General features: G+C 43.0%; 2 protein-coding genes across 4 annotated transcripts in view; one reads left to right on the forward strand and one right to left on the reverse strand.

The window, feature by feature from the left end:
* Positions 1 to 1,234, reverse strand: part of Ift25 (intraflagellar transport 25) — a 32,182-nt gene extending 30,948 nt beyond the window's left edge. Inside the window, exon 1 of one of the 3 annotated variants that reach the window (XM_087904767.1) lies at positions 1,119 to 1,234. The gene's annotated coding sequence lies outside the window, so the exon portion shown is untranslated. Of the gene's footprint in view, positions 1 to 546; positions 670 to 796; positions 853 to 1,118 lie in introns of those variants that run through there. The other 2 variants (XM_085686365.2, XM_048453283.3) reach the window with 2 other exon arrangements.
* Lrrc42 (leucine rich repeat containing 42) lies at positions 1,099 to 23,725 on the forward strand. The gene is made up of 8 exons (XM_048453276.3): positions 1,099 to 1,232; positions 6,558 to 7,041; positions 14,794 to 14,925; positions 15,788 to 15,906; positions 17,117 to 17,205; positions 17,647 to 17,760; positions 21,233 to 21,317; positions 23,250 to 23,725. The coding sequence occupies exons 2-8, from the start codon at positions 6,572 to 6,574 to the stop codon at positions 23,501 to 23,503; spliced, it is 1,263 nt and encodes a 420-aa protein (XP_048309233.1). The 5' UTR covers positions 1,099 to 1,232; positions 6,558 to 6,571; the 3' UTR covers positions 23,504 to 23,725.
* Positions 23,726 to 24,053: the final 328 nt, after the last annotated feature.

The following is a 24,053-nucleotide window of genomic DNA, read 5'->3' on the forward strand; positions in this document are numbered from 1 at the left end:
GTGGCCATTTATGGAACTTCTTTCAGAAAACCTCTGGGTCAAGTTCTGAGTTGATTTTCTTGTTTGCCAGCGCCCTTAGCTCTGCGTGCTCTTAAATCGGCACACCCCAAATCCTTTCCTATACCATCCACTGGTAACTCTTGTGTAAATTTTAAAAACGGACATCCTCTGTCCCCCAGGTTGGCAGCCCAAACACAGTCCTCTCTCCTCCTCCGCAAGCCCCAGCCCCAAATGATTTAAAATAGCTTAAATGCATCCACATCGACTTTAAATATAATTTGTAACAGTTTGAACGATGCTGATGATGTCTTATACTTGGGTATATTAACTGTGATTTGTAATGTTTCTTCCTTTTGAGGGGTCAAAGCATCATTTCAGGTCACTAAAAGGTTCTTGGGGCGGGGCCTAGGTCTCCAGGACAGAGAGAGGCCAGGCCCTCTCCTAGCAACGTCACCGGACCTCCCGCGGTCGCCTGGCGCGCATCCCCCTCACAACCCCTTCCTTCCCGTCGGCATCCCTCCGCCCGCCACGCCACCAGACTCCCACCTCTGCCGTGCCCGCCCAACGCGCAGCGCAGACCCGCACGCCTGGGCCTCGGGTAGCTCCGCGAAGGGACCGTCGGCTCGCGATGCCCGCCCGGCGCACCACGCCCGGCTCCGCCCCGCTCCGCCCCGCCCCCGCCTCGGCGGAGTTCCCAGGCGCGCGCCCGGCGCAGCTCCGCCCCGCCCCCTCCCGGCACTGGACCCGCCCAGATGCGCCACCTCGCCGGCGCGCCTTTCCTCGGGACAACCCTTACCCGGCTCCGCGACGCCTCGGGGGCCCCGCAGAAGTCTCAGGGGACACGCCCCCGCGCGGGCACGCACGCGCGCCGTCCAACCCCGCCCCTTCCACCCTTTCCCCGCTACTACCCAGCTCACTCGGAGCCTCAGTCCCACCCCATTCCCGGCCCCGCCCCGCCCCCGCCCCGCCCACCTCCAAGCCAGGCCACGCCCCTCATGCCGGCCCCGCGCACGCGCGCCTACCCAGCCGAGGCCTCCCCCGCCCCGCTGGTCCCGCGGTCCCGCGGCGCCAGGTCGCCCCCAGCCCCTCCCTCTTGCCACCCTCTGTGTGTGTCCCACCCTCACGGGCTTTGTGGCCTAGGTGCCGAGCCGCCTGCTTCACGGTCAGCCGTGCTGTGGAGGAAGGAGCCGCCAGTGAGGTGCTGCCGCTCGCTGCCCCGGGCAGGGGCACAGGTAGGTGGCGGCCGCGGGCCGGGCCGCTCGCCGAGCCTCGGGCAGGGCATGGGTACGGGGGCGGGCAGAGTGTGAGGGGCTGGGGGAGGGGAAGGCCCTAGGGACGAGGTGGAGCTCTCCGAGGGAGAGGTGGGAGGATGGAGATGTAGGGGTGTCTGAGGTGGGCTTGAGGGTGGGGTCGTCGGTGTGTGGGGTTAGTCTGAGGGTGTGTGGGAGAATTGGGGTTCTGGGCGGGAGAGGGAACGGATTTAGCTTGTGTGGACTTGGGGAGAGACTTGGGTGGGAGTGCTGGGGAAGGGGCAGAAGAAAAGGGGTTGAGGCGTGCACGGAGGGTAGGAGCTGGGATTGGAATAGGGGGAGGGGTGGGGCTTGGGGGCAGGGAAGAAACAAGTTGAGGCTGTGGGATCGTGAAGTTGGGGATGGTGAGGCGTGAAGAAAGGGGGTTGTGAAGGTTGAGGACGCAGACCCGGGACAGAGATAGAGAGACTAGGGTGCTGGAGGAACCCCGATGGCGAGAGAGAGGAGGATGGGGACTGGAAAAGGGCGCGGGGAAGCAGATGGAGGTGGGGATTGAGTCTGGAGGTCCGGGGCCGAATTTTGAGGGGCACGGAAGAGTCTGAGGTGTGAGAGGAAGATGGGTCGAAAAGCTGGGAGTGATGAATGGGCAAGGTTAGAATTAGGGGGGTGGGGATTGATTTTTTTTTTTCTATGAAAAGCTATGGAGTGGGCAAAACTCTTAGGATGTGGAAGAGATTAGCTTGCTCTTGGGGAGAGAGGGGCCTGGGTGTGCCTGAGTCTCTGCAGCTTGGGGGGAACGCAGGTAGGGAAGTGCAAGTTACAGGAAAAAAAAAAAAAGAAGTAGTGGCAAACTGAATAATGGCGGTGACACAGAACAATGAAGGTGGATGGGTAGTTGGTTAGAGATAGTTTAGAACTACTTGCTGTTCGGAATTCAAAAGCCACAGCATTTTCAGATCAACCAAAGGTGTCTGCAGTCTTGAGATGAAGGTCATGGGTTGACAGATGTTTTCCTGGTGTGTGGATATGGCGGATTTCTGCCGGGGCAGAGAGGAGGAGGAACACCTCATCCTTAAGACAGCCCTGGTTCTCTTTCCACCCACTCTTTCCTCAGATGACCACTGTTTTGGTTTTTTTAATGTATTCCCTGCCCTCTTAACCCCCAGCTTGAGCCAGTGTGTGAGGACCAAGGTGAGGCTGATTTTTTGAGTGTTTTAAAGACATTTTCAGGGCTGGGTGTCATATTTTTATTCTTGAGGTACAGCATCCTGCAAGTGGGAAGATCTTGTGCTTTGGAGTTATACAGCCCTGTGGTTGAATCCAGGCTGTGTCACTCAGCACTTGTGAGCCTTAAGTAAGTTATGCCATTTCTCTGAACCTCTTCATCCATTAAGAGGCAATATTGACCTCATAGAATCCGTGACTGCATGACATCATTTTTTGCTGTACCCAGCAGTGCTTGCCAGCTGGTAGGTCCGTAGTAAATGGTAGCTTTAAATCACATCTGGTATCATTAACATCTGTCATTACTTTGGCCTATTTATTATTCTTAAGAGATTGTTAATTGATCTACTAAGGTTGGGTGGGTGTTCATTTTGATTTTGTTGGGTTTTTTCCCCCCCTTCAAATTAACCATAGGCTCAGCTCACAGTTTAAGCACTGTTACCCTGTTGCCTTGTTTCTTCTCTCCCCCTAGTTCTCCTGACTGGGATAATTACTATGCTTTTTGCTTGGAAACTGGCTTCAGGGCTTAACAACTATCATGTTTAGTTATCAATTATTTTAGCTTGTCTCTTATTTAGAGAAGTTATAGAGAATTGAACTTTTGTTTGTTTGGGTTTTTTGTTTTTCAAGGCAGTATTTCTCTGTTGTGCTGTTGGAGCCTGTCTTGGAAGTCACTCTGTAGACCAGGCTGGCTTTGAACTCTCAGAGATCCTCCTGCCTCTGCCTCTCAAATCCTGGGATTAAAGGCGTGCGCCACCACCACCCGGTGAGAACTGAAGTTTTAATGTACTAAGGTTACGTTTCATTTATCTGAAGAAATGATATTCTTTGTGCTCCGTTTAGCTTCACATATGGTGATGCGCTACTGAACCGGACTGTTAGCTAGGTCACAACACTGCTTCTCTGTGGTAGCCGGAAGAACCACCACACTGCCTGTCTGTTAATCTGAATTATAGCTACAAGAGAGCTACAGTGAACACTGTTATTCTGTTATCTGAATTTTCCAATCTGGATGAGCACCCCCTCCCCCAAGCAAGAAAAGGCTCTGTCTCTTAAGAGGTCAGTTTGTAATAGGCCACCATGAACAATACCCAGTATAGAAGCTCTACCCTTTATGGTTCTTGAAGTTGAAAGTTCAGGCATTCATTTAATCCTTAGATCATTTTATAGTACCTTACAAACTTCAGGAAGTGCCTTATTGGGAGAATACAGGATGTTTAAAAAAATTACCATAATTCCCTAAGCTAAGGGTAGTTCTTCAAGTAGTAAAATTGAAGCAAGTAAAGCCTTGGATTACTGCCTGGACAAATGGTATAGATTTACTCTTAAGGAAATACTGAATTTTTTTTTGCCATTTAAAAGGAGAGTACTATTTTCTGACTAGTCTAAGAATATGATGTAGTCATATAACTGCCCCCTTTTTTGAAAATGATCCTTAAGGTAAAGGTGTCAGGATTTGGGGTAGAGTAAGGGATTGGCATCCGCACTCTGGTCCCAACCTACTTGTGCCCTCTGCTGGATGGAATCAGACTTCTCATTTTCATGAATCTTTGCCATCCATTCGTTCCATTTTACTCCAAAGTTTGTGGAAGGTTATTGTTAGAGATGAGGATTAAGAGCAGTACATGTATGTAGAACCTGGGTTTTTGTCTTTTTCTTCCCTCTTTCTGCTTGTCAGAATTCTGGTGTGTTGGTCCACTGAGGTACATTATCTTCCATAGGATTTGCCTTTCTGCTGTTACAGTCAAATCTTTAGGCTAAGCATGGTGGCTTATGCCTGTAATCCCAGCACTTGGAAAGCTGTGATAGAAGGATCGCTGTGAGTTTGAAGCCAGCGTGAACTATATAGTAAGCTGCTGCTCTAAAATGGTGATGATGATAAAATAGTTTCTTTCCTTCATTCACTCATTTGTTCATTTTCTTGTCTATGTATCAAATAATTTCTTTTTGGGACCATACCGAGTATCTCCTTTCTGATACTTAAAGTTACCTCTGAAGATCTGCTCTTAAAGATCAAAGGATGTTTTTCTTTTTTCTCCTGGGTAGGAATATGGTCTGTGAAGTCGAAGGAACCAAATACTTGCCCCTGCTGAAAGAAGCGCTTAAAAGAAGTGGGAGGGGGCATCTCTTCAGCAGCAGACCCTGAATGCTGGCAAGAGAAGAGTATGGAGCGCGTTAGAGCTGGCACTATCACAAGGCTTTTTTTCTTTTTTAAACTGGTTTTTACTTTAGTTGTTTTGTTTTTCTCCCTTGGTAGTACCAGTAGCAATATAGCTCCATCATCTGCTCTGTTTCTACCACCTGCAGAAGGCTGACAAGTGGGGGGAGGAGCTTGCAGCTGTTGCCTGGAAGAGGCACTGGCTCCTAGCAACAATATCAGAGCACTAAATCTGCCCCTTTGAGGTCTCATTCAGTTCAGCAGATATCAGTTGAGTGCTTACTCAGCACCATGTTAAGCCTGAGTAAGAGATATCAAGTGCCTTTCCTTCAAAGAACTCCGTTTGGGTACAGTAACAAGTGAACATAGTACACACTGCTAAGTGTTGTGTAAAAGGAAACACTGGGAGCTCTGGGAAAACAGGACAGGCATGGACTGGTACAGGGCTTGGAGAAGTTTCCCAGGAGAATGGTGAGTGATGGTTGAACTGAATGTTAATGATGAGCAGGAAATAGCTAGGTCAGGCAGAACAACCAAAAGCAGTAAACTAAGCCAATTCCAGTGGGTCAAGTGAGTGGCCAGTTTACCCGTGCAGTGTTGGCAGGGCCACAGAATAGGTCTTAGTGGATGAGCTGGAAAGGATGAGGCTCCAGGGCTGGGCTGGGCCCTCTTTCCTGCTGTACTTTATACACATAATTATTCTCAGGAGAAAAATGGATAGTAGTGATTCCCACAAACCGGATCGCTGTTTGATCTCCAGAGACTCAGCATTTTTGTCATTCACTTAATTGTTTGCTGACACTTGTAAGTGGCTTCAGGGCTACGTCGTAGGCATTGTTACAGAAGCTGAGTTCACTCTAAAAGTCAGCCAGAGTCTTTGAGGGATAATTTCAAATCCTTTAAAAATGCTGACAGGCCTATATTGCATTAAAATTCATATTTTTTCCTTCTTTCTTGTTGTAGAAATAATAATCTGGTCTCTTCACTTTATTTAACATAGCCATTTCTCATGTAATTTGAAATCTCATTTATCCAAGAAAACAAGTATTTATACAGTTAATTCTTGGATGCATAATATCACCAGCGTGACTGAAGAAACAGCCAATTGCTTTTTTTTTTTAAAAAAAAACTTAGAGTGCTCTAACAGAACCTAAACAGATCTGACACGCTTGAGGACTATAATAACTTTATTTATTCTTTCTGGGTGGGGGGGGCTCTTTGCTTTAAATTCAAATTCAACATCTTGTTGCTTGTGGTTTACTTAAGGCTTATGGAAATAAACTAGTTCTATAGCATTCTCCCCAGGGACTATAATGTGCCAGAGTCCTGTTATGGAGTCTGGATGAATCAAATGTGGTCTTTCTCTCTGTGTACAAAGCAGCATAGACAGGCCCAGAAGCAAATCAATAGGACAGCGAGCCAAGTACAACAGAGAGATGTGTGGAAGGTGCCAAAGTAGCAAGGAGTTACTTATTTCTATCTTTTTTTCTGTGTGTAAACATTTTTAATTCCAAGATTTCAATGTGTTCATAATAGCTGATGAAATGGAGTATATACTTTACTAACAGTCCAGAGTTGGACATTTAGGATGTTCCTATTGCTCTGCTAACATGAACTGTACTGCTGTGAATTTACTTCTAAAAGAATTGTTGCTGACATTTTTGGTAACTTCGGAGTGAATTTTAGAAATGAAATTTGAACTTAAAATTCTGAAGGATGAGTAGATTACTAAGATGGTGAGAAAAGTGAAAAGAGGCACGTCGGGTAGAGACAGTTAGGTGCCTCATAGTGACAGAGTTCTCATCAACCGGTGGGTTTTGCTTTCCTTGGTGGTAGGATCATAAAACTGTGGGCATAGTAAGGTGAAATTCATGTTCCAGATAACATTTTAATTGGATTTGCTTTTGCGTGCCTTGCTTTTACAGCTGAAATCAAGGCAATGGCTTACTACCTCAACTCAGAAACCCACGTGGATCCAGGACCCATCTATGTTCGAGAAAACGGGCAGCTCCACATGGTCAATCTGGCTCTGGATGGTGTGAAGAGCAGCCTGCAGAAGCCACGGCCTTTCAGACTCTTCCCCAAAGGCTTTTCTGTGGAGCTGTGTATGAACAGGGAAGACACTGCACAGAAAGAGAAGACTGATCACTTCATCTTCACATACACCCGCGAGGGGAATCTGCGCTACTCTGCCAAATCCCTCTTCAGCCTGGTGTTGGGCTTCATCTCCGACAATGTTGATCACATTGATTCCCTTATTGGCTTTCCGGAGCAGATTGCTGAAAAGCTCTTTTCTGCTGCTGAAGCCAGACAGAAATTCACAGAGCCAGGTGCAGGGCTTAGGGCTCTGCAGAAGTTCACTGAGGCCTACGGGAGTCTGGTGCTTTGCTCGCTGTGCTTAAGAAACAGGTGGGTATTTTCATTAGGATATTTGAGTACTTGAGTGGATGTGTTTATCCTGCCAGCCCCCGCGGCTTAGTGAGCTTATGAACTCTGCCATCAGACAGTACTTTCAATTTCAAACTTAAACATTCAAAGCCCAGGCCATTGGGGGGGGGGGGCATCACTGTCTTTCCTCATCTCCTACAACACTTAGCCCTATTTTTAAGAAAATATGCTATAAGGATTAGGTGGCTGCCACAATTCTTTCAATAGATAAAAAAAAAAATTGCAACCAACTTCTCTCTCTTTTCTTTTCCTTTTTTTTAAAAAAATTTTTCCATTTGAGGTACAGTTTTGCTAGATTGACCAGGCTGGTCTAGAACAGCTGGGCTTGCCTGGTGGTGGTGGTGGCGGTGCATGCCTTTACTCCCAGCTCTCAGGAGGCTGAGGCAGAAGCAGGCAGATTCGAGGACAGCCTGGTCTACAGAGAGAGTTGCAGGATAGCCAGGCCCACACAGAGAAACCCCATCTGACAAAACAAAACACAGTTGGGCTCCAACTGTCCTCCTCCTCAGCTTCTTGAGTACAAGTGTGTACCATCATGCTCCCTTGGAGTCAACTTTTGTCATAAGAGGATACAGGAAAGACAAAATAGGACCTGCCAAATATCTCTTGGTATACCCTTGGGAATGTGAAGATTAGTACTCAGAATTCTTGGTCCTGTTTCAGTTTTAAGAACACTAAATATTGAATGTTAGATTAAAAAGTAACATTAAAAAATGTGTGATTAAATTTCAAACATCCCAGGGCTGGAGAGCTGGCTCAGTGGTTAAGAGCAATGAGTATTCTTCCAGAAGACCCAGGTTCAATTCCTAACATCCATATGGCAGCTCACAACTGTCTGTAATTCCTCTTTCAGGGGGACCAAACACCAATGGCAAAACACCAATGTACATAAAATAAAAATAAATTTTTAAAATGTCTGTATATTTAAAAAAAAAAATCAAACATCCAAAAGTTTGGAAATGCCCAGAAAAGTTCCCAGCACCTAAACCTGTCCCCTTACAAAGCAGATTTTTTTTTACTAATTTTCTGTTGCTCATGTACCTTTATGTATTTATTTGAAAAATAATCTTTATTTCACTATCATTTAAGAGAACTTTAAGAACACTTACTACTTTTATTTTTTTTAAAGATGTATTTATTTATTATGTATACAATGGTCTGCCTGCATGTGTCCCTGCAGACAGAAGTTGGCACCAGATCTTATTCCCGGTGGTTGTGAGCCACCATATGATTGCTGGGAATTGAACTCAGGAGCTCTGAAAGAGCAGCCAATGCTCTTAACCACTGAGCCATCTCTCCAGCCCCACCTACTACTTTTAAAAGAGTAAAAACTAGCAGACAGTTCAATGAGCACAGAAGATTGTAACATCTCTCTCATCTCCTGTTTCCTCTCCCAGAGACCAACCACTGTCTTTTTTTTTTATTATTATTATTATTACTACAGAGATACTCTGAACATTTACATCTTTTTGTGGGTGGCTTTCTAGTTTGTCAAACTGGAAATGTAGATTGCTACATGCTTCATATACCTATGTACCTTTCTTTACAATTTTAAACTCATTTATAACCAGTAGTGGTGTTTTGGTTTTGGTTTTGGTTTTGGTTTTAGTTTTTCCAGGCAGGGTTTCTCTGTGTAACAGTCCTAGCTATCCTGGAATTCTCTCTGTAGATCAGACTGGCCTCAAACTCACCTACCTCTGCCTCCTGAGTGCTGGGATTAAAGGCGTGAGCCACCACTGCCTGGCCCATGTGAACTTTTTTATGATTAAAAGGCAGTTTGCTCTTAGTTCATTTGTGTGTGTGTATGTGGTTCTGAAGATCCAACCCGGACTGTATATGTGCTGGTTAAGTATTCTATCTGAGACACATTTTTCCAACTCGCCAGTTTACCATTAAGATGAATTTAATAAATATGGCCTATAAAATGAGGCCAGACAAAAAGTATAAAATAAAAGAGAGAAAGCAGCCGGGTGGTGGTGGTGCATGCCTTTAATCCCAGCACTTGGGAGGCAGAGGCAGGTGGATCTCTGTGAGTTTGAGGCCAGCCTGGTCTACAAGAGCTAGTTCGAGGACAGGCTCCAAAGCTACAAGAAACCCTGTCTTGAAAAACCAAAAGAGAGAGAGAGAGAGAGAGAGAGAGAGAGCGAGAGAGAGAGAGCGCAATACCAGAAAAATACAAGATAAAACTCATAAAACATGCAGAAAAGCACAATTAGCCTTTATTTAATTGGCTCATGAGTTAATGATTTCACCCCAGGTCAGGTCATATATATTACTTTAAAAAGGCAAAGCCTAAAGAACATGCAGAGCAGAATCTTGGACTTGCATGAAGCAGGCATTTCCTGAGCCCTGTCTGTGCTATGGCTCAGTTGTTGCGGGACATGGGACTGCCACCAGTGAAAGGAAAACATTTATCTTGCTAAATGACAAAGCCAATGTATTCCACATTTTATCCCCCACCCTATTCTTTTCTTCCTTGGTAGGATCTTGTACTAGCTCAGGTTGACCTTATACGGCCAATGTCCTGCCTCAGCCTCCTAGGTGATATTATAGGCATGTGCCACCTTACCTTGCCTCACTTTTATTCCAAGTTACTTATGTTTATTGTAGAAAATTAGAAGGATGAAAAATAGAATTATGTATAAAAACTTCCTATTTTGTAAACATAAGAAATTTTACAATCCCACCACAAGAATAATGTTCAGATACAAAGTTTGATTCATTTGAGAGTGTATGCTGTACAACTGGTATTCTACTTCCCTACTTTCCCCAGGTTTTTTTTACAGCCTAAATATTTCTGTTGGTTTTGAAAATGCTATTTGTCCCTATTATTTTGTAGTCTGATTGGTTAGATTGTGAAAATATCACTTTAATTCACATTTGATGAGCATATAAATAATGTAACAGCTCCAGTACCAAAATAATGTATAAATGTAACATTTCTGGAAAGTAGTTTGGCAGTATGTATTGAGAGCCCTAAAAACAGTCACATGATTTGTTCAACCCTTGGCTCACTTTACTTGTTTGTTCCGGTTTTTTGAAACAAGGTCGCACTGTGAAGCTGTGCTTGTACCTCAGTGTAAATCCAACTGGCCTCAAACTCATGACTAATCCTTCTCCCTCTTCCCTGACCGAGAGTACAGGCACATACCACCATGCTTGACCCATAATTACCTTACCTATTTCAACAGGTGTTATGATCCTCTATAAAGTAGCATCCGCCTTACAGAGGAAATCTGGGCTTCAAGAAGGTGACTATTGCAAATGTTACAGTGAGAGGAGTCAACCTTCTTGTTTCTGTTCTTCTGGGCTTCAAGCAAACACAGGAGCTGAAACTTAACAGAAAAAAGAGCCTCTCTTGTGAGCCCAGTCATGATGGCACATAACTGCAATCCTAGCACTCACAAGGCTGAAGTAGAAGGCCCAGGAGTTCATAGCCAGCTTGGGCTACATAGTGAGGTCTTGTTTTAAAAATAACTTTTAGCAGCTTGAGCGGTGGCTCAGCGGCTTAGAGCGCCTAACGCTCTGTCTGACGGAGGGGAGGACCCGGGTTTGAGTTCTGCCTGGCACTAATAGCAATCGATACTAGATTGCTATCAATAATCGGAAAAAAAAAAGTTGGGGGCTGGAGAGATGGCTCAGAGGTCAAGAGCATTGCCTGCTCTTCCAAAGGTCCTGAGTTCACTTCCCAGCAACCACGTGGTGGCTCACAACCATCTGTAATGAGGTCTGGTGCCCTCTTCTGGCCAGCAGGCATACATACAGACAGAATATTGTATACATAATAAATAAATAAATATTTTCAAAAAATAACTTTTAATCTGAACATGGTGGCCCACACCTTTAATCCTAACACTCAGAAGATAGAGGCAGACAGATCTCTCTGAGTTTCAGGTCATCCTAGTCTAGAGAGTTCTAGGATAGCCCAGGCTACATTGTAAGATTCTGTCTCAAAAAACAGAAAATAATAATAAATAATTTTTTAAAAAAAATTTATTCAATCTAATGTGATAACAATATTCTTTGTAGCACTATTTGTAGCAGTGAGAAGCTGAAAGCTAGAGAATTTGTTAAGTACATTATGGTACAGTCAGATAATGAAGTTAAGATAATATTCTAAGATAATTTAAATGATGTGGTAAAATGTTCAAAATGTGATAAATGAGAAAAGTGAACCTAGGTGTAAATAACACCTATAATTCTAGCACTCAGGAGGCTGAGGCAGGAAGATTGCAGTGAGTTTAAGGCAAGTTAGGGAGCCAGTATAAGACCAAAATGAGCTATGGAGCAAAACCCCATTTCTATGATTTTAAAAAATATTTTTTTAAGTAAATGAAGATTTTCTTTGTTTTGTTTTTTGTTTGTTTGTTTTTGTTTTTTCGAGACAAGGTTTCTCTGTGTAGCCCTGGCTGTCTTGAAACTCACTCTGTAGACCAGGCTAGTCCTGAACTCAGTGATCCGCCCGCCTCTGCCTCCCAAGTGATGGGATTAAAGGTGTGTATCACCATGTTCAGCTGCAAATGGGCTTTTGAAAAAAACTTTATTGTATGTGTGACTAGGTACATGCATGCCATGGCTTGTATGGTGTGCCATGACACACATAGAGATTAGAGAACAACTTGTTGAGTTAGCTATTTCTTGGACCTTAAGGATTTTACTTCAGTCCTGAGACCTGAATGGCAGATGCTTTGCCCACTGGGCCATCTTGCTGCCTAGACCACATTGTTTTGTTTTTGGTTTTTTTCTTTTTTTTAAACAAGGTTTCTCTGCAACCTACCTGGCTGTCCTGAAACTTACTTTGTAGACCAGGCTGGCTTCGAACACACAAGTGCTGAGATTATAGGGGTGATCCACCACACCTGGCCAGATTCCTTTTAAAAAAAAAAAAAATCTTTTTTTCATGTGGTACTTGATCCACCACACCTGGCCAGATTCCTTTTTTAAAAAAAAAAAAATCTTTTTTTCATGTGGTACTAATGATCGAATTCAAGGTAATTTGAGAATTACTTAATTTTTTTCCCCATTTTAACCCTAAATTTTGTTTTAAAAATATTTTTGTAGGGGGCTGGAGAGATGGCTCAGAGGTTAAGAGCATTGCCTGCTCTTCCAAAGGTCCTGAGTTCAATTCCCAGCAACCACATGGTGGCTCACAACCATCTGTAAGAGGTCTGGTGCCCTCTTCTACCCTGTGGACATACACACAGACAGAATATTGTATACATAATAAATAAATATTTAAAAAAATATTTTTGTATATTGTTCAAAGAAAAGAACCTTCTAATATCTATGTGGGAATATTGCAATCAGTTTTATTTTTCTTTGTACTTTCTGTAGTTTCTTAATCTCTCCCCCATTTACTTTATGATCATGTATTATGTTTATAATAAAATATAGGGAACATGTTCAACATAATCTTTTGAATTGTGTTTTGTTAAAGCAATTCCAAACTTGACGTTTTTATTCAGGTACAAGTGAGTTTTCAGAAGCTGGATGGTGGTGGTGCAGGCTGGTTCGAGGCCAGCCTGGTCTACAAGAGAGCTAGTTCCAGGACAGGCTCTAAAACTACAGCAAAACCCTGTCTCGAAAAACCAAAAAAAAAAAAAAAAAAACAAAACCCAAAAAACAGAGTTTTCAGTTGTGACCTAAACCCTCTCTTTTGACTACCAAGAAAAACATTTAGAGACCACGGCTGTGGGGATGTGTGTGTTTCCAACCCAGAGCTGCTGTGGCAGAGGATGTACCAACACCAAAGGGGTCGGGCCAGGAGGAAGGACTCTGAGAAAATAATTGAAAATAAGAGAATCAGGCGGGTGAGACACTTGTTTGTGGTCTTACATCAGGCCCAGAAGCTGTGTGCCAAACGGAGAAGCCAGTGTCTTCACAGCTGTGCTCCAGCCAGACAAGTCACAGAGAGCAAGTGTGTCTTCCTAAAAATATCTTCCTATGTTAATCAAGTAGTTATAACCACCACTATTTAAAGATAATTCTGGAGAAAGAAAGAATGGGAAGATGCAGTCTTATAGCTGGAAAAATTGAAGCTCAGAAGGGTTAAATGATGGAGCAAGTAATTAAAACTGTTAGAATACAAACGGGCTGGCAGGAAGGCTCACTGTGTAAAGAAAGGCACTTACCTCCCAGTGATCCGAGCCTGACAGCTAACCACCTCCTCTCATTCTCTCACCACCCCATCTCTGTGTGTCTCTCTGCCTCTCCCCCCACAAAACAGTAGAAAGAATTCAAACTCAGGTCTGTGACACTAAAATGTGTGTGTGTTCTGTTTTTCCAATGTTTGGGCCTTCGAAGGTCATTTGGAATACTAGCTGCAAACGAGATGTTATCCTAGATTAACATTTAGTACTGTCTGTGCCTAGAATGCCGTAGCCTTGAGTTCCATAGTGTTTCTTAATCACATTTCACTGCATTACATCCTTCATCCTTATTTCAGAATTACTGAAAATGTTTTGGTAATTGATCAAACGATGTGTTTTTTTTCTCTAATTGCCAGTAATCCCCTAAATCCCCCTTAACACATTTCAGTACTGTGATTAGAAGGTAGAAAACAGCTTTATTTACAGTGCAACCACAGTAGTCTGAGTAAGTAATGCTTACTTGTGTCCCCAGCTGAGCTGTCGCTGGCAGCTTAAACTTTTCAATTTAAAGAGCGTCCCAGTATCTCAAACTGTCTACCCTAGTAGGTCCATTTGCGTACCGATAATTTCAGTTGGCTATAGGAAGGAAAGAGTTTGCCCTTCTGAGTATCCATCCTGTTTTTGACAGTTAAGATCTTGCTGAGTAAGAGAGCTGTACTCTTACTAATCCTAGCATACTCTTCTGCTGTAGAAACTTCCAGGCCTCCAAAAAGAAAGTATATGAGAAATAGATGCTCTTGGCACTGTCAAGCTACCCTAGTATCTTAGAAACCTCTTCTCCTGTTCCTGTCACACCTAATCCCTTTTTTTCTTCCCCACTGACCTCATTAGAAATAAATGAACAACTAGAAGGAAGGGCAGAGCCCAGTCAGGCTGTGAAATACCATTTTGATCTCCTTTCCTCTCCAGAGGCCTCCCTGATGCTTCCTGATAACCACTTGGCAAGGTGCTCCCGTGTCATTAAATCACTCATGTAAGCATCCAAATGAGAGTCATGCTGCACACACTTTCGGGCTAGTTGGGGTAACAGAGCTCCAGTGATGTGGACAGGTGCTCAGACTTCCGTGTTGGTAGGAAGATAAAATGTGATCTGCTAGATAACTTTTGAAATATTGTTGAGTATATGCAGATCAAAGCTTGGGCTCATGCCTATAATTGAGGCAGGAGACTTATGCGTTCAAGACGAGCCTAGATTACAGAGTGAGACCCTTCCTCAAAAAAAAAAATGAGTAATTGAAATTTTGAGTGTTCTAAAGAGTTTGGAAATTTCCAGGGGAAATCCCAGCACTACCACTAAGGTCTGACTAATTACAAACTGGATGTTTTTTTCTTGTGGCTTGCCTTTGTCGTGTACTTCTCTTTATTTAGAATGTTTATTCCGCCATCATGCTCAAAATCTTTTGAGGTATGTATTAATTAGTCCAGTTCATGTGATAAGTGTCAGTGATGTGAGCTTATTTCATGGTACTCTGGGATGATGGCATGTTCTCAGTGCCACAAGGCCACAAATCAGAAGTTCTAAAAGATAAAAGATAAGCTACTGATTGCTCTCCATACTGCACAGGTATTTGGTGATTGCAGAAAAACTTGAAGAAATCAAGTCTTTCCGGGAGCTGACTCGCCTGGATCTTTCCTGTTGCAAGCTTGGAGATGAGCATGAACTTCTAGAACATCTCACCAATGAGGCCCTGTCTAGGTACCAGCCCGCTGTCACTTTAAATAAAAGGATGAGCCAGTGGGATCATCTTAAGGAATGCCACTTAGTTTCCTGTATTTATTTAATAATTGTTTTTCTAAAATATTTTGAAACTCTGTTTACTTGGTATACCAGTATAGATTGGATAACTCTTATAATTGATTTGTTCTTTTTTTTTTCTGAATAACCTTTATTTCACCTGTAGTAATTAAAACCATCAGGACTGAAAAATATTGTCCTGTATTTGTCCATTCCTAAGCAAGAGATAATAAATTGGGGCTGGAAACCTGACTCTTTGGGTAAAGTCACTTGTCACCAAGCCTGATGAGCTGAGTTCAATTGCTAGAACCCTTCTGGTGGAGAGAGATCCAATTCCCACAGCTGTCCTCTGACCCCCACACTTTCTCCATGGATAGCCATTCCTCCCACTGTCCACACACAAAAATAAATACATGGAACAAAAATTTGGGACTGGAAAGACAGCTCGGTGGTTAAGAGCACTTGCTGCTCTTGGAGAGGACCTGGGTTCAGTTCCTAGCACCCTCGTGGTGATTCACAGTTGTCTATAATTCCAGTTCCAGAGGATTTTATGCCCTCTTCTAGCTTCCTCAGGTACCAGGTACACACATGGTGCACAGACATGCATGCAGGCAAAACATGGTACACATAAAAAGTTTATTTTAAGAAATTTACTTTAAAAGTTCAAGAAGAGCAGCAGCAGGAAAGGGTAGTTAAAACAACAGCAGCTTAGTAGGATTTGTGTGGACTTTTATAATATTTAGAGATGGTATTATTTTGTTTTTAAGTGAAATATCTAAAAACAGTATTTAAGTGATACTTTTTGTGGACTTTGTTTCTCTAGTGTAACTCAGCTCCACTTGAAGGATAATTGCTTATCTGATGCCGGCATTCGGAAAATGACAGCGCCAGTAAGAGTGATGAAGAGAGGCCTTGAGAACCTAACGCTGTTAGATTTATCGTGTAAGTTATGGGGTATTAATGTCTGGAGAATGGCTTTAGGGTCATCATCTCTCTCATTTGAGAGGATAAAAGGTAACTGACCTTCTAGGAGCCATAGTAGCCTAGTGACAGGAGCCAGGGGTTCTTGACTCCTGGCCCAGTGCCCTGAGCGTCTTATCACCACTTTCTACAGGGAGTAAAAGGCTTTTCAGATTTCCCCTGCCACTCACTGTATCGCCAACTTAAGAGCACACCTAAGGATATTTGCTGTACTTTGAGTCACTGGTCGATGGCGTCTGTCATTTAGGTTCTTTTCATCAGTATTTATCTAACAAAAAGCTGAATAAATCCACTCTTGTGGTAATTTTAGATTAACCAGATTCTCTGGGTGGTGGTGGCACATGCCTTTAATTCCACCACTCAGGAGGAGGAGGCAGATGGATCTCTGTGATCTCAAGGCCAACCTGGTCTACAAAGTGAGTTCCAGGACTGCCAGGGTGGTTACACAAGAAACTTTATATCAAAAGAAGAAGAAAAAAATAGCCAGATCCATTGACTCCAGTGGTAAAGTCAGCAGTTTGAGAGTCCAGCAGCACCATCTGTGGCAAGGTGGGTTGGTTCTCAGTGAATGGAAACTGCAGGGCAAGAGAAGATGACGGTTTTGTACTCTTGGGCAAGTTACTTCTCTGCACCTTGGATTTGCCCTCTGTACAGTAACGTTAATTGAATCCCCTGGCGTACTTCCTAGAGAAATTACCTATTTGGTAACTACTTTTTGAGCATCCGCTGTATAGCTGGCACTGTGTGTAGCATTCCTAGAGGAAATGGCTAAAGCAGCATTCTCTGATGTGAGAAGGTAATATGTAAGAAAAGCTTCTGGAAAACACAAGATAGTAAGTCCCTGGGAAGTCTTTTCAAACCAAACACATGCCTTTGCTTCAGAGGTGAAATAGTGATGAGCAGAGCTTACAAACCATTTCATTCATTTCACCACAGCTCCATTGGAGTTTGGGATTACTGCTTGATCATATATCTTTCTGCCCATCCAAGGCCTAGGCAGTTGGAGCTGTGAAGGGTCTAGTGTGGCTTCTTCATATTGTAAGAATTTGCTCTGCAGAGTTCACCCATTGTACTTTATAGCTCATTGTTGTCTGGATATTTTTTCCCTGAGTTTACTCTGGGGGTTTTACCAACAGTTATGACAGAGTGCTGCCTTATTTTTGACGTCTAGGTAACCCTGAGATCACAGATGCTGGAATTGGATACCTATTTTCTTTTAGAAAACTAAACTGCTTAGATATATCTGGAACAGGACTAAAGGTAAGGCTTTTGGTTTCTTTCATTTTTACGGAATTTATGATTTATACTTTGCTTCTCTTAATTGGTGTTTAGAAAGAGATGGTATTTATAATGGCCTTCTTTTGTTTTTGTTTTGCCGTTTTGAGATACAGTATTACTATGTAGCCTTTCCTGGACTTGAATTTCCCATGTATCCCAGGCTGGCCTCAAATTTACGGCAATCCTTTAGCTTATTAGAATACTGGAAGCACAGGCCCAGGTCACCATGCCCAGCTGTTTTGGTGTTCTGGTTTCATTGAATAGCCCAGACTGGTTTGGAATTCATGATCCTCTTGCCTCAGTCTCTCTGGTATTGGAGTTACAGGTGTGTACCACCACATTTAATTTATGGTGGGCTTTGCTACTAACAGCAGGTAAGAATTGGAGAATGTGTTCACGTTTCTGGTGTTTCTCTCTCCCTAGGATATCAAAGCCGTCAAGGACAAGCTCCAAACACATATAGGCCTTGTTCACTCCAAAGTGCCTTTGAAGGAATTTGATCATAGTAACTGCAAAACAGAAGGATGGGCTGACCAGGTACTCCAGAGTTTTCACTACAGTGTTTCATTTTTATTTTAAAAATTGAATAAACATTAATCCTTTTGATACTCTTTTGGCTTAGTTGTAGTCTTCACCTCAGTCAGCACTGGTGATAGACTGTTACAGACCCATCTACTTATGTAGTACTGGATGTCAGATCTTTTTTTTTTTAATTGATTTTAATGAGTTATACGTTTTTCTCTGCTTCCCTCCCCTTCAACTCTCTCCCATGGTCCCCATGCTCCCAATTTACTCAAGAGATGTTGTCTTTTTCCACTTTCCATGTAGATTAGATCAATGTAAGTCTCTCTTAGGGTCCTCATTGTTTTCTTGATTCTCTGGGATTGTGAATTGTAGGCTGGTTTTCTCTGCTTTATGTTTAAAAGCCACTTATGAGTGAGTACTTCTGATATTTGTCTTTCTGGGTCTGGGTTACCTCACTCAATGTGATGTTTTCTAGATTCATCCATTTGCCTGCAAATATCAAAATGTCATTATTTTTTTCTGCTGTGTAGTACCTCATTGTGTAAATGTGCCACATTTTCCTTATCCATGGATGTCAGATCTTAATACTTCCCTTCTATGGTTGATAGACTGGGCGTCATGCCTAGAATGCTGTCTTACTCTACAAATGATTCAGGAAATAAGTAAATTATGACTTGTTATGCAAAAAATAAAGGAGATCTGATCTAATTGTTCTTTTAACAGTGTACTATACTCCAGAGAGAATTAACTGGTGTCAGTGTAAAGGGTTCAAATCTGACTCTTCCTTTCTTTTGGACTTATTTCTTTTTCCATAGCCTTAGAGAAGAGTCTCTTGGTCTTTCTCTCTCTCATGACGTTTGCCAGTGAAAAGCCTGGACTTTGACTCTCTTGATTTCATATTGCCCTTGTCCGGATTGGTAAAGTACAGCTTTGAATAGAAAGTCAGAAAGTACCAGGTAGATGGCAGCTCACTTGTGTAGGCACCTTTCCCCTTCAGACACTTAACAGTTTTTTCCTGGTGGAAGTGTGGAAGACTTTGCCCTGAGTCTCTCCCTAGCTCTAAACCAGAAGGCTTGGTGGTGAACCTGTCCAGCTGCCTGAATATATCATCACCTCCTAGATAAGAAGATAGACCCATGTCAAGTGTTTCAGAAGCACTTGAAGCTGGCTCCAGACTGGGCATGATGCAGTAATTACCAGAGTGGAACCTGGGTTGCATCCTAGGTGCATCTAGAAGACTTGGACACATGTGAGATGCTCTTGTCAGGACCTCCTATAAGTTGGTAGCAAGTGTCATGGTGGAAAGAACATAGGTTGTGGAGTCAGAGACTGAGATTTCAGAGTTCTGCCTCATAAACCCAATAACAAAAATGTAGGATTTCTCTTTGGGTTTAGTAAAGATCAAATAAAACACCTAACACTGTGACCTCAAAGTAATTGATTGGACCAGCATGGCTTCCTGCCATCACCTGGGATCTCCAGGGCTTCAGAGAATGTTTTGCTGGTCTCCTGTTAATTTTCTATGGGAACTACAGCCTGACCCATCCCTGAGGAGGGAAGCTGTCTAACAGGAGCCCACTTCCCTTTCTGTCTCCAAGTTCCTCTACTTCTCCACCCATATTCTACTTCCCTCCTTTCTAAAGGAAATAACTATGCCAGTTTATTTCAGCAGTAAGCCTTGTTTATTTTTTTCTTTCAGTCCTATTCCTGGAGGCCTTCAGCTTCCTGTGTCATATTTATATTTCCCTTGCTTCCTCACCACCATATCCCCAGTGTTACTCTCTGATGGTGATTGCTTTCTGTATGTAAATGTCAGTTATCCTTATTCTAGTGAGTTCCTCCACCCCAGTGTAGCTGTATCCTGTTTGTTCTTAGCTCTTGTACCTCTTTGCTGCCCTCCCTTGCGATCTGGTTTTAGCCTCCACTTCTGTCCTTAAGTGTCTCTGGAAGCTGCCAAATAGCCTTTCTGTGACTTAATATAAACATGCATGCCTTAGGGGCTTTTCTCTCTTAGCTGATTCCTCCTTTCTTTTCTCATTTACACCTCTACTCCCCTGGTGATCTTAGGCTGCTCAGTGTCCTGAAAGAATGTCTCACATCTATCAGAAACCATATGTATTCCCAAATATTATCTACAAGTTTCTTCCTGGCACCTCAAAGTCAGTTTATCCAAACTTGTATTCTTTTTCTGTATTCACAGTTAGCCCTTCTGTTTCTGTTAGTGGAAGGATCGTGTCTTTATTTCCTACTAAATCACAAAATTGATTTAGTCCATCTTGGCTTTCCCTTGGATTAGTACCCATTTTCTATAATCAGGAAATATTGAAGGGTCCATAACCAATATGTTCCAAGTGCTTTCTACATGATAGACAGTGATAGCCCCTTCATGCAGTTCTTTAACAGCCTGTTATTTATTCCATTACTAAGCTCTATATAACATGTCAAGATTCAGAAATTAAATCCAAAGCTAAGGACCCTCTGCCTAGTAAATGTGCTGTTACGGCTTGTGGTTTTGTTTGTGTCGTGGGTCTCACTGTGTATCCTAGGATGAGCTCAAATTCACAGTTCTGGAACTACAGTTGTACTCTACCATGCTATGTCTGTATTCTTAATGCTTGGACTGCTCTGTATCTGCAAGTGTTTTTCCTTGCTTATGATCATCATTGTTGCATTGCATTACTTAGAAATATTAAATGCAAAGTCCTTGTTACTGAAGATATGTTGAAATGATCATTTAGTTTTCATTTTGTCATATATGTTTTATATTCAGTCAAATTTCTAAAGAATTAGCAACAACTAATAAGTAAAATTACATTTGTAACAGTTAAAAATAGAAATTGAGGGGCTGGAGAGATGGCTCAGAGGTTAAAAGCACTGGCTGCTTTTCCAGAAAGTTCAATTTCCAACAACCACATGGTGGCTCACAACCATCTGTAATGAGATCTGGTGCCTTCTTTTGGCCTGCAGCATACATGCAAACAAAACACGAATACATAATTAATAAATAAATCTTTAAAAAATAGAAATTGAAGTGCTGTGATAATACAGAAATGTGGGCATTCTACACACATAGACGAGATGAGCTATTACAGATTATCTTACGGTATAAGAAGGGTCTGGGGGTATGTGAAAAGTAATATCAGTAAGATTTTAGACGTTAGTATTCAGTTTAAAGATGTGCAATTTGTAAAGAGTGGAACTGGTCAGGAGTGGGCTCAGCAGACTGACCTGCATCACACAGATACATACATCGATCCATCGTATTTGCATGTCCAGTCTGACTTGATTCTTAGAAACAAAATTTACCAATAGATTTGTGTTTCAAGAAAGGGAGTAAAGACTAGCTCAAAAGTATAGTGCTTGCCTCCCTGGTTTTTAAAAGAGAGAGAGAGAGAGAAGGGAAGAGACTAAGGGGAAAGGAGAAAGTTTGAGATTAAAACTGCAAGTTTTTGTTTGGCTTCAGATCTTTCCAATTTCCTTTTAGATCGTTCTGCAGTGGGAGCGAGTGAGCATGGAAGCTGTGCGGCAACGGAAAGATGTGGAGCCTCGGAAGTCAGCCCAGTGCTTCTGTGAGGAATTCTTTGTTTTGGAGTTTTTGCTCTTAGGTTTTACACTCTTCAAACACTCAGCCTGTCCAGGCAGTGGTGGCACATGCCTTTAATCCCAGCACTCGGGAGTCAGAGACAGGGGAATCTCTGAGTTCAAGGCCAGCCTGGTCTACAGAGCCAGTTCCAGCACTGGCTCCAAAGCTACTGAGAAAAACCCTGTCTCGAAAAAACAAAACAAACAAAAAACAACAAAAAGAAAACAGCCTGTCTTCTCTCTGTGGGAAAATTAATTGTAATAGCATTGTCTCGCCTACAGTGTAAACACCACAATCAAAAAAGTTGCTTTTCATTAGCTTTATCTGTCTTGTCCCAAAAAAGACTTGTAGTGGCACAAAAGAAACAGAGCACAGATTATGTGTCACCAACAGGTAGAAGCAGGACTAGGGTTGTAGTTCAGTGGACAAGGGTCACCTAGCATGGGCAAGGTCCTGGATTCAGTCTCAAACACTAGAGAAAAAAGAAGTGAAACCCAAGTGCCCTTCAACAGACAGATGTGTAAACTGAATGCAGTATTTATGTACAAGGGATTGTGATTTAGTCTTAAAAAGTAAGCACGTTTGGGCTAGAGAAATGGCCCAGTGGTTAAGAGTGCACACTGCTCTTACAGAGCACCTGAATTCAGTTCTCAGCAGCCACGCCAGGTGGCTCATGACTGCCCGAAACTCCACCTCTGGGGGACCCAACATACATGGTCTCCCAGATGCCTACATTCATGTGTACATACTTATATACGTACATACAGTTAAAAATGATACAAGTTTTTTATTTTTCAAGGTAAGGACATTTTGACAAATGAGCCTTGGAAACATGTTACATGAGATAAGGCAGTCATGAAAGGACAAATACTGTATTATGAGTGTTCCTTTGTGAGCTTCCCAGAGCATAGGGTCATTGAAAAATAGTGGTTGGAGGGAGGAAGTAGGGAAATACTGTTTAATCGCTACAGACTTTTAGTCTACAAGATAAAGAGTTCTGTGGACTGCTAAGATGGCTCATTGAGTAAACATGCTTGCCGTGCAAACCTAGCAGCCTGAGGGTGCTCCCAGATCTCATGGTGGAAGGGAGCACTAACCCCGAAAGTTGTCCTCTCACCTCTGTACATGTGCTGTGGCACGTGTGTGTGCACACTCACACACCCACAAACACAGTAATGGAGGGCAGGGGCTGCAGCTGGTGGTAAAATGCTTGCCTAGCATGTGTAAGCCCTGACCCATCCAGCTCTGAAAAAAGAAAAGTTCTGAGGATAGGTTAAAATGGTGAATTCTGTTGTGTTTATTTTGTCATTTTAAGAATTATTTGATAAACTGAAGGAAACAACAGAGATGACAAAATAAGAATCCTAAGACAGCCAGGCATTGTGGCACACACCTTCAGTCCCAGCACTCAAGAGCCAGAGGCAGGTGGATCTCTGTGAGTTTGAGGCCAGTCTGGTCTACAGAATGAGTTCCAGGACAGCCAAGACTACACAGAGAAACTGTCTTGGGGTGGGGGTAGGGAGACTCCTAGGACATACCAGACACTATTGAAGCAGATCATGTGCCTCGGAGGGCACAGCCAGGTCCAGGTTTTGAAAGAAAAAAAAGAAGCCAACAATTTGTGAGGTTTGAGGATATGCCTGACCCTGACACTTTATATACATTATTTATTTCTGTGTCATTCTGTGTAGGAAGCTGAGAAGATTTTTGATTCTTGGGGTATTAGTTAGACTCACTTAAACCCAGTAAGCACCTACTAAGCACTCTGCCTTGGTAGGGTTTCCACCACCCCTGCTGCCCAGCACTCAGCCCATACCACCCCAGGGCCTCATCTTATTCCTAGGCAGTCTCTAGACTTTGGCAGACCCTGATCCACCAGTACAGAAAACTCCTCACTAGCCCCTTAATACTCTTACAGATCAGAAACGAGCTCTCATGGAAGCCTCAAGGAAATGTCCTCTGGCAGACACCCACATGAACTCTTCTGGAAAACTCCAGTTCTATAGGGAGAAGGCTCCGGACTGCCATGGGCCACTGTTGAGCCCAGAATCAAAGAAGAGCAAGAAGAGAGCTTTCGAGGAGTCAGAGGAGGAGCAGAGCACACCACAGTCGGCCAAGCAGAAATGTATGTGTCTGACCGTGGAAGACTGGGACTTGCTGAATTCCTACTGACCAACACATACCGTCAACCTTTCCCCTCATCTCAGCACATGAGGAGGAGAGACTGCTGGTGATTTTCCTTTGGTTTGGATTTACTTATGGCATTAGCATAGCAAACAGATATTTCTACTTTTGTGGTGGGGGAGGGGGATGCTATGGACGTATGTAATAATTTCTAATGTATATTTTCAATACATAGTAATTTTTTCAAATAAACTCTTTTGCTCTCGTTGAGTTCTGCTTGTGGATTGTGGATTGAAACCACCATGCAAACTGACAAGTTTGGCTTAATTTGTTCCGGCTACAGTTTGGCACAGCTGACAGAACGTAGATGAGAATGAAGCTGCCATTGATTGGATGCTGCCCTGGGCCATGCACTGGCCTCATAGCAAGCAGAAATGAAACTAGCTGAAATGTAGAGCCAAGAACATTCAACCTCTAGTTAAGTGTCCTATGTAATGTCACAGAGCTTACAAGTGGAAGTTAGGGTTTACACTCCTTTCTAGTTGGCTGCAAAGTCCATTCTGTTACATTTACTCTCAACAGTAGTTAACTTTTATAG

The sequence above is a fragment of the Myodes glareolus genome, chromosome 3, assembly GCF_982192425.1.
Source record: "Myodes glareolus chromosome 3, mMyoGla1.1, whole genome shotgun sequence".
Taxonomy (NCBI): Eukaryota; Metazoa; Chordata; class Mammalia; order Rodentia; family Cricetidae; genus Myodes; species Myodes glareolus.

What these genes read in the sequence shown, in the direction of transcription:
- Lrrc42 (XM_048453276.3), top strand. Translation starts at nt 6,572, where the DNA reads ATGGCTTACTACCTCAACTCAGAAACCCACGTGGATCCAGGACCCATC. An exon ending in TATCTGGAACAGGACTAAAG is followed by an intron (nt 17,206 to 17,646) that starts GTAAGGCTTTTG and finishes CTCTCTCCCTAG; the next exon opens with GATATCAAAGCCGTCAAGGA. An exon ending in CAGAAGGATGGGCTGACCAG is followed by an intron (nt 17,761 to 21,232) that starts GTACTCCAGAGT and finishes ATTTCCTTTTAG; the next exon opens with ATCGTTCTGCAGTGGGAGCG.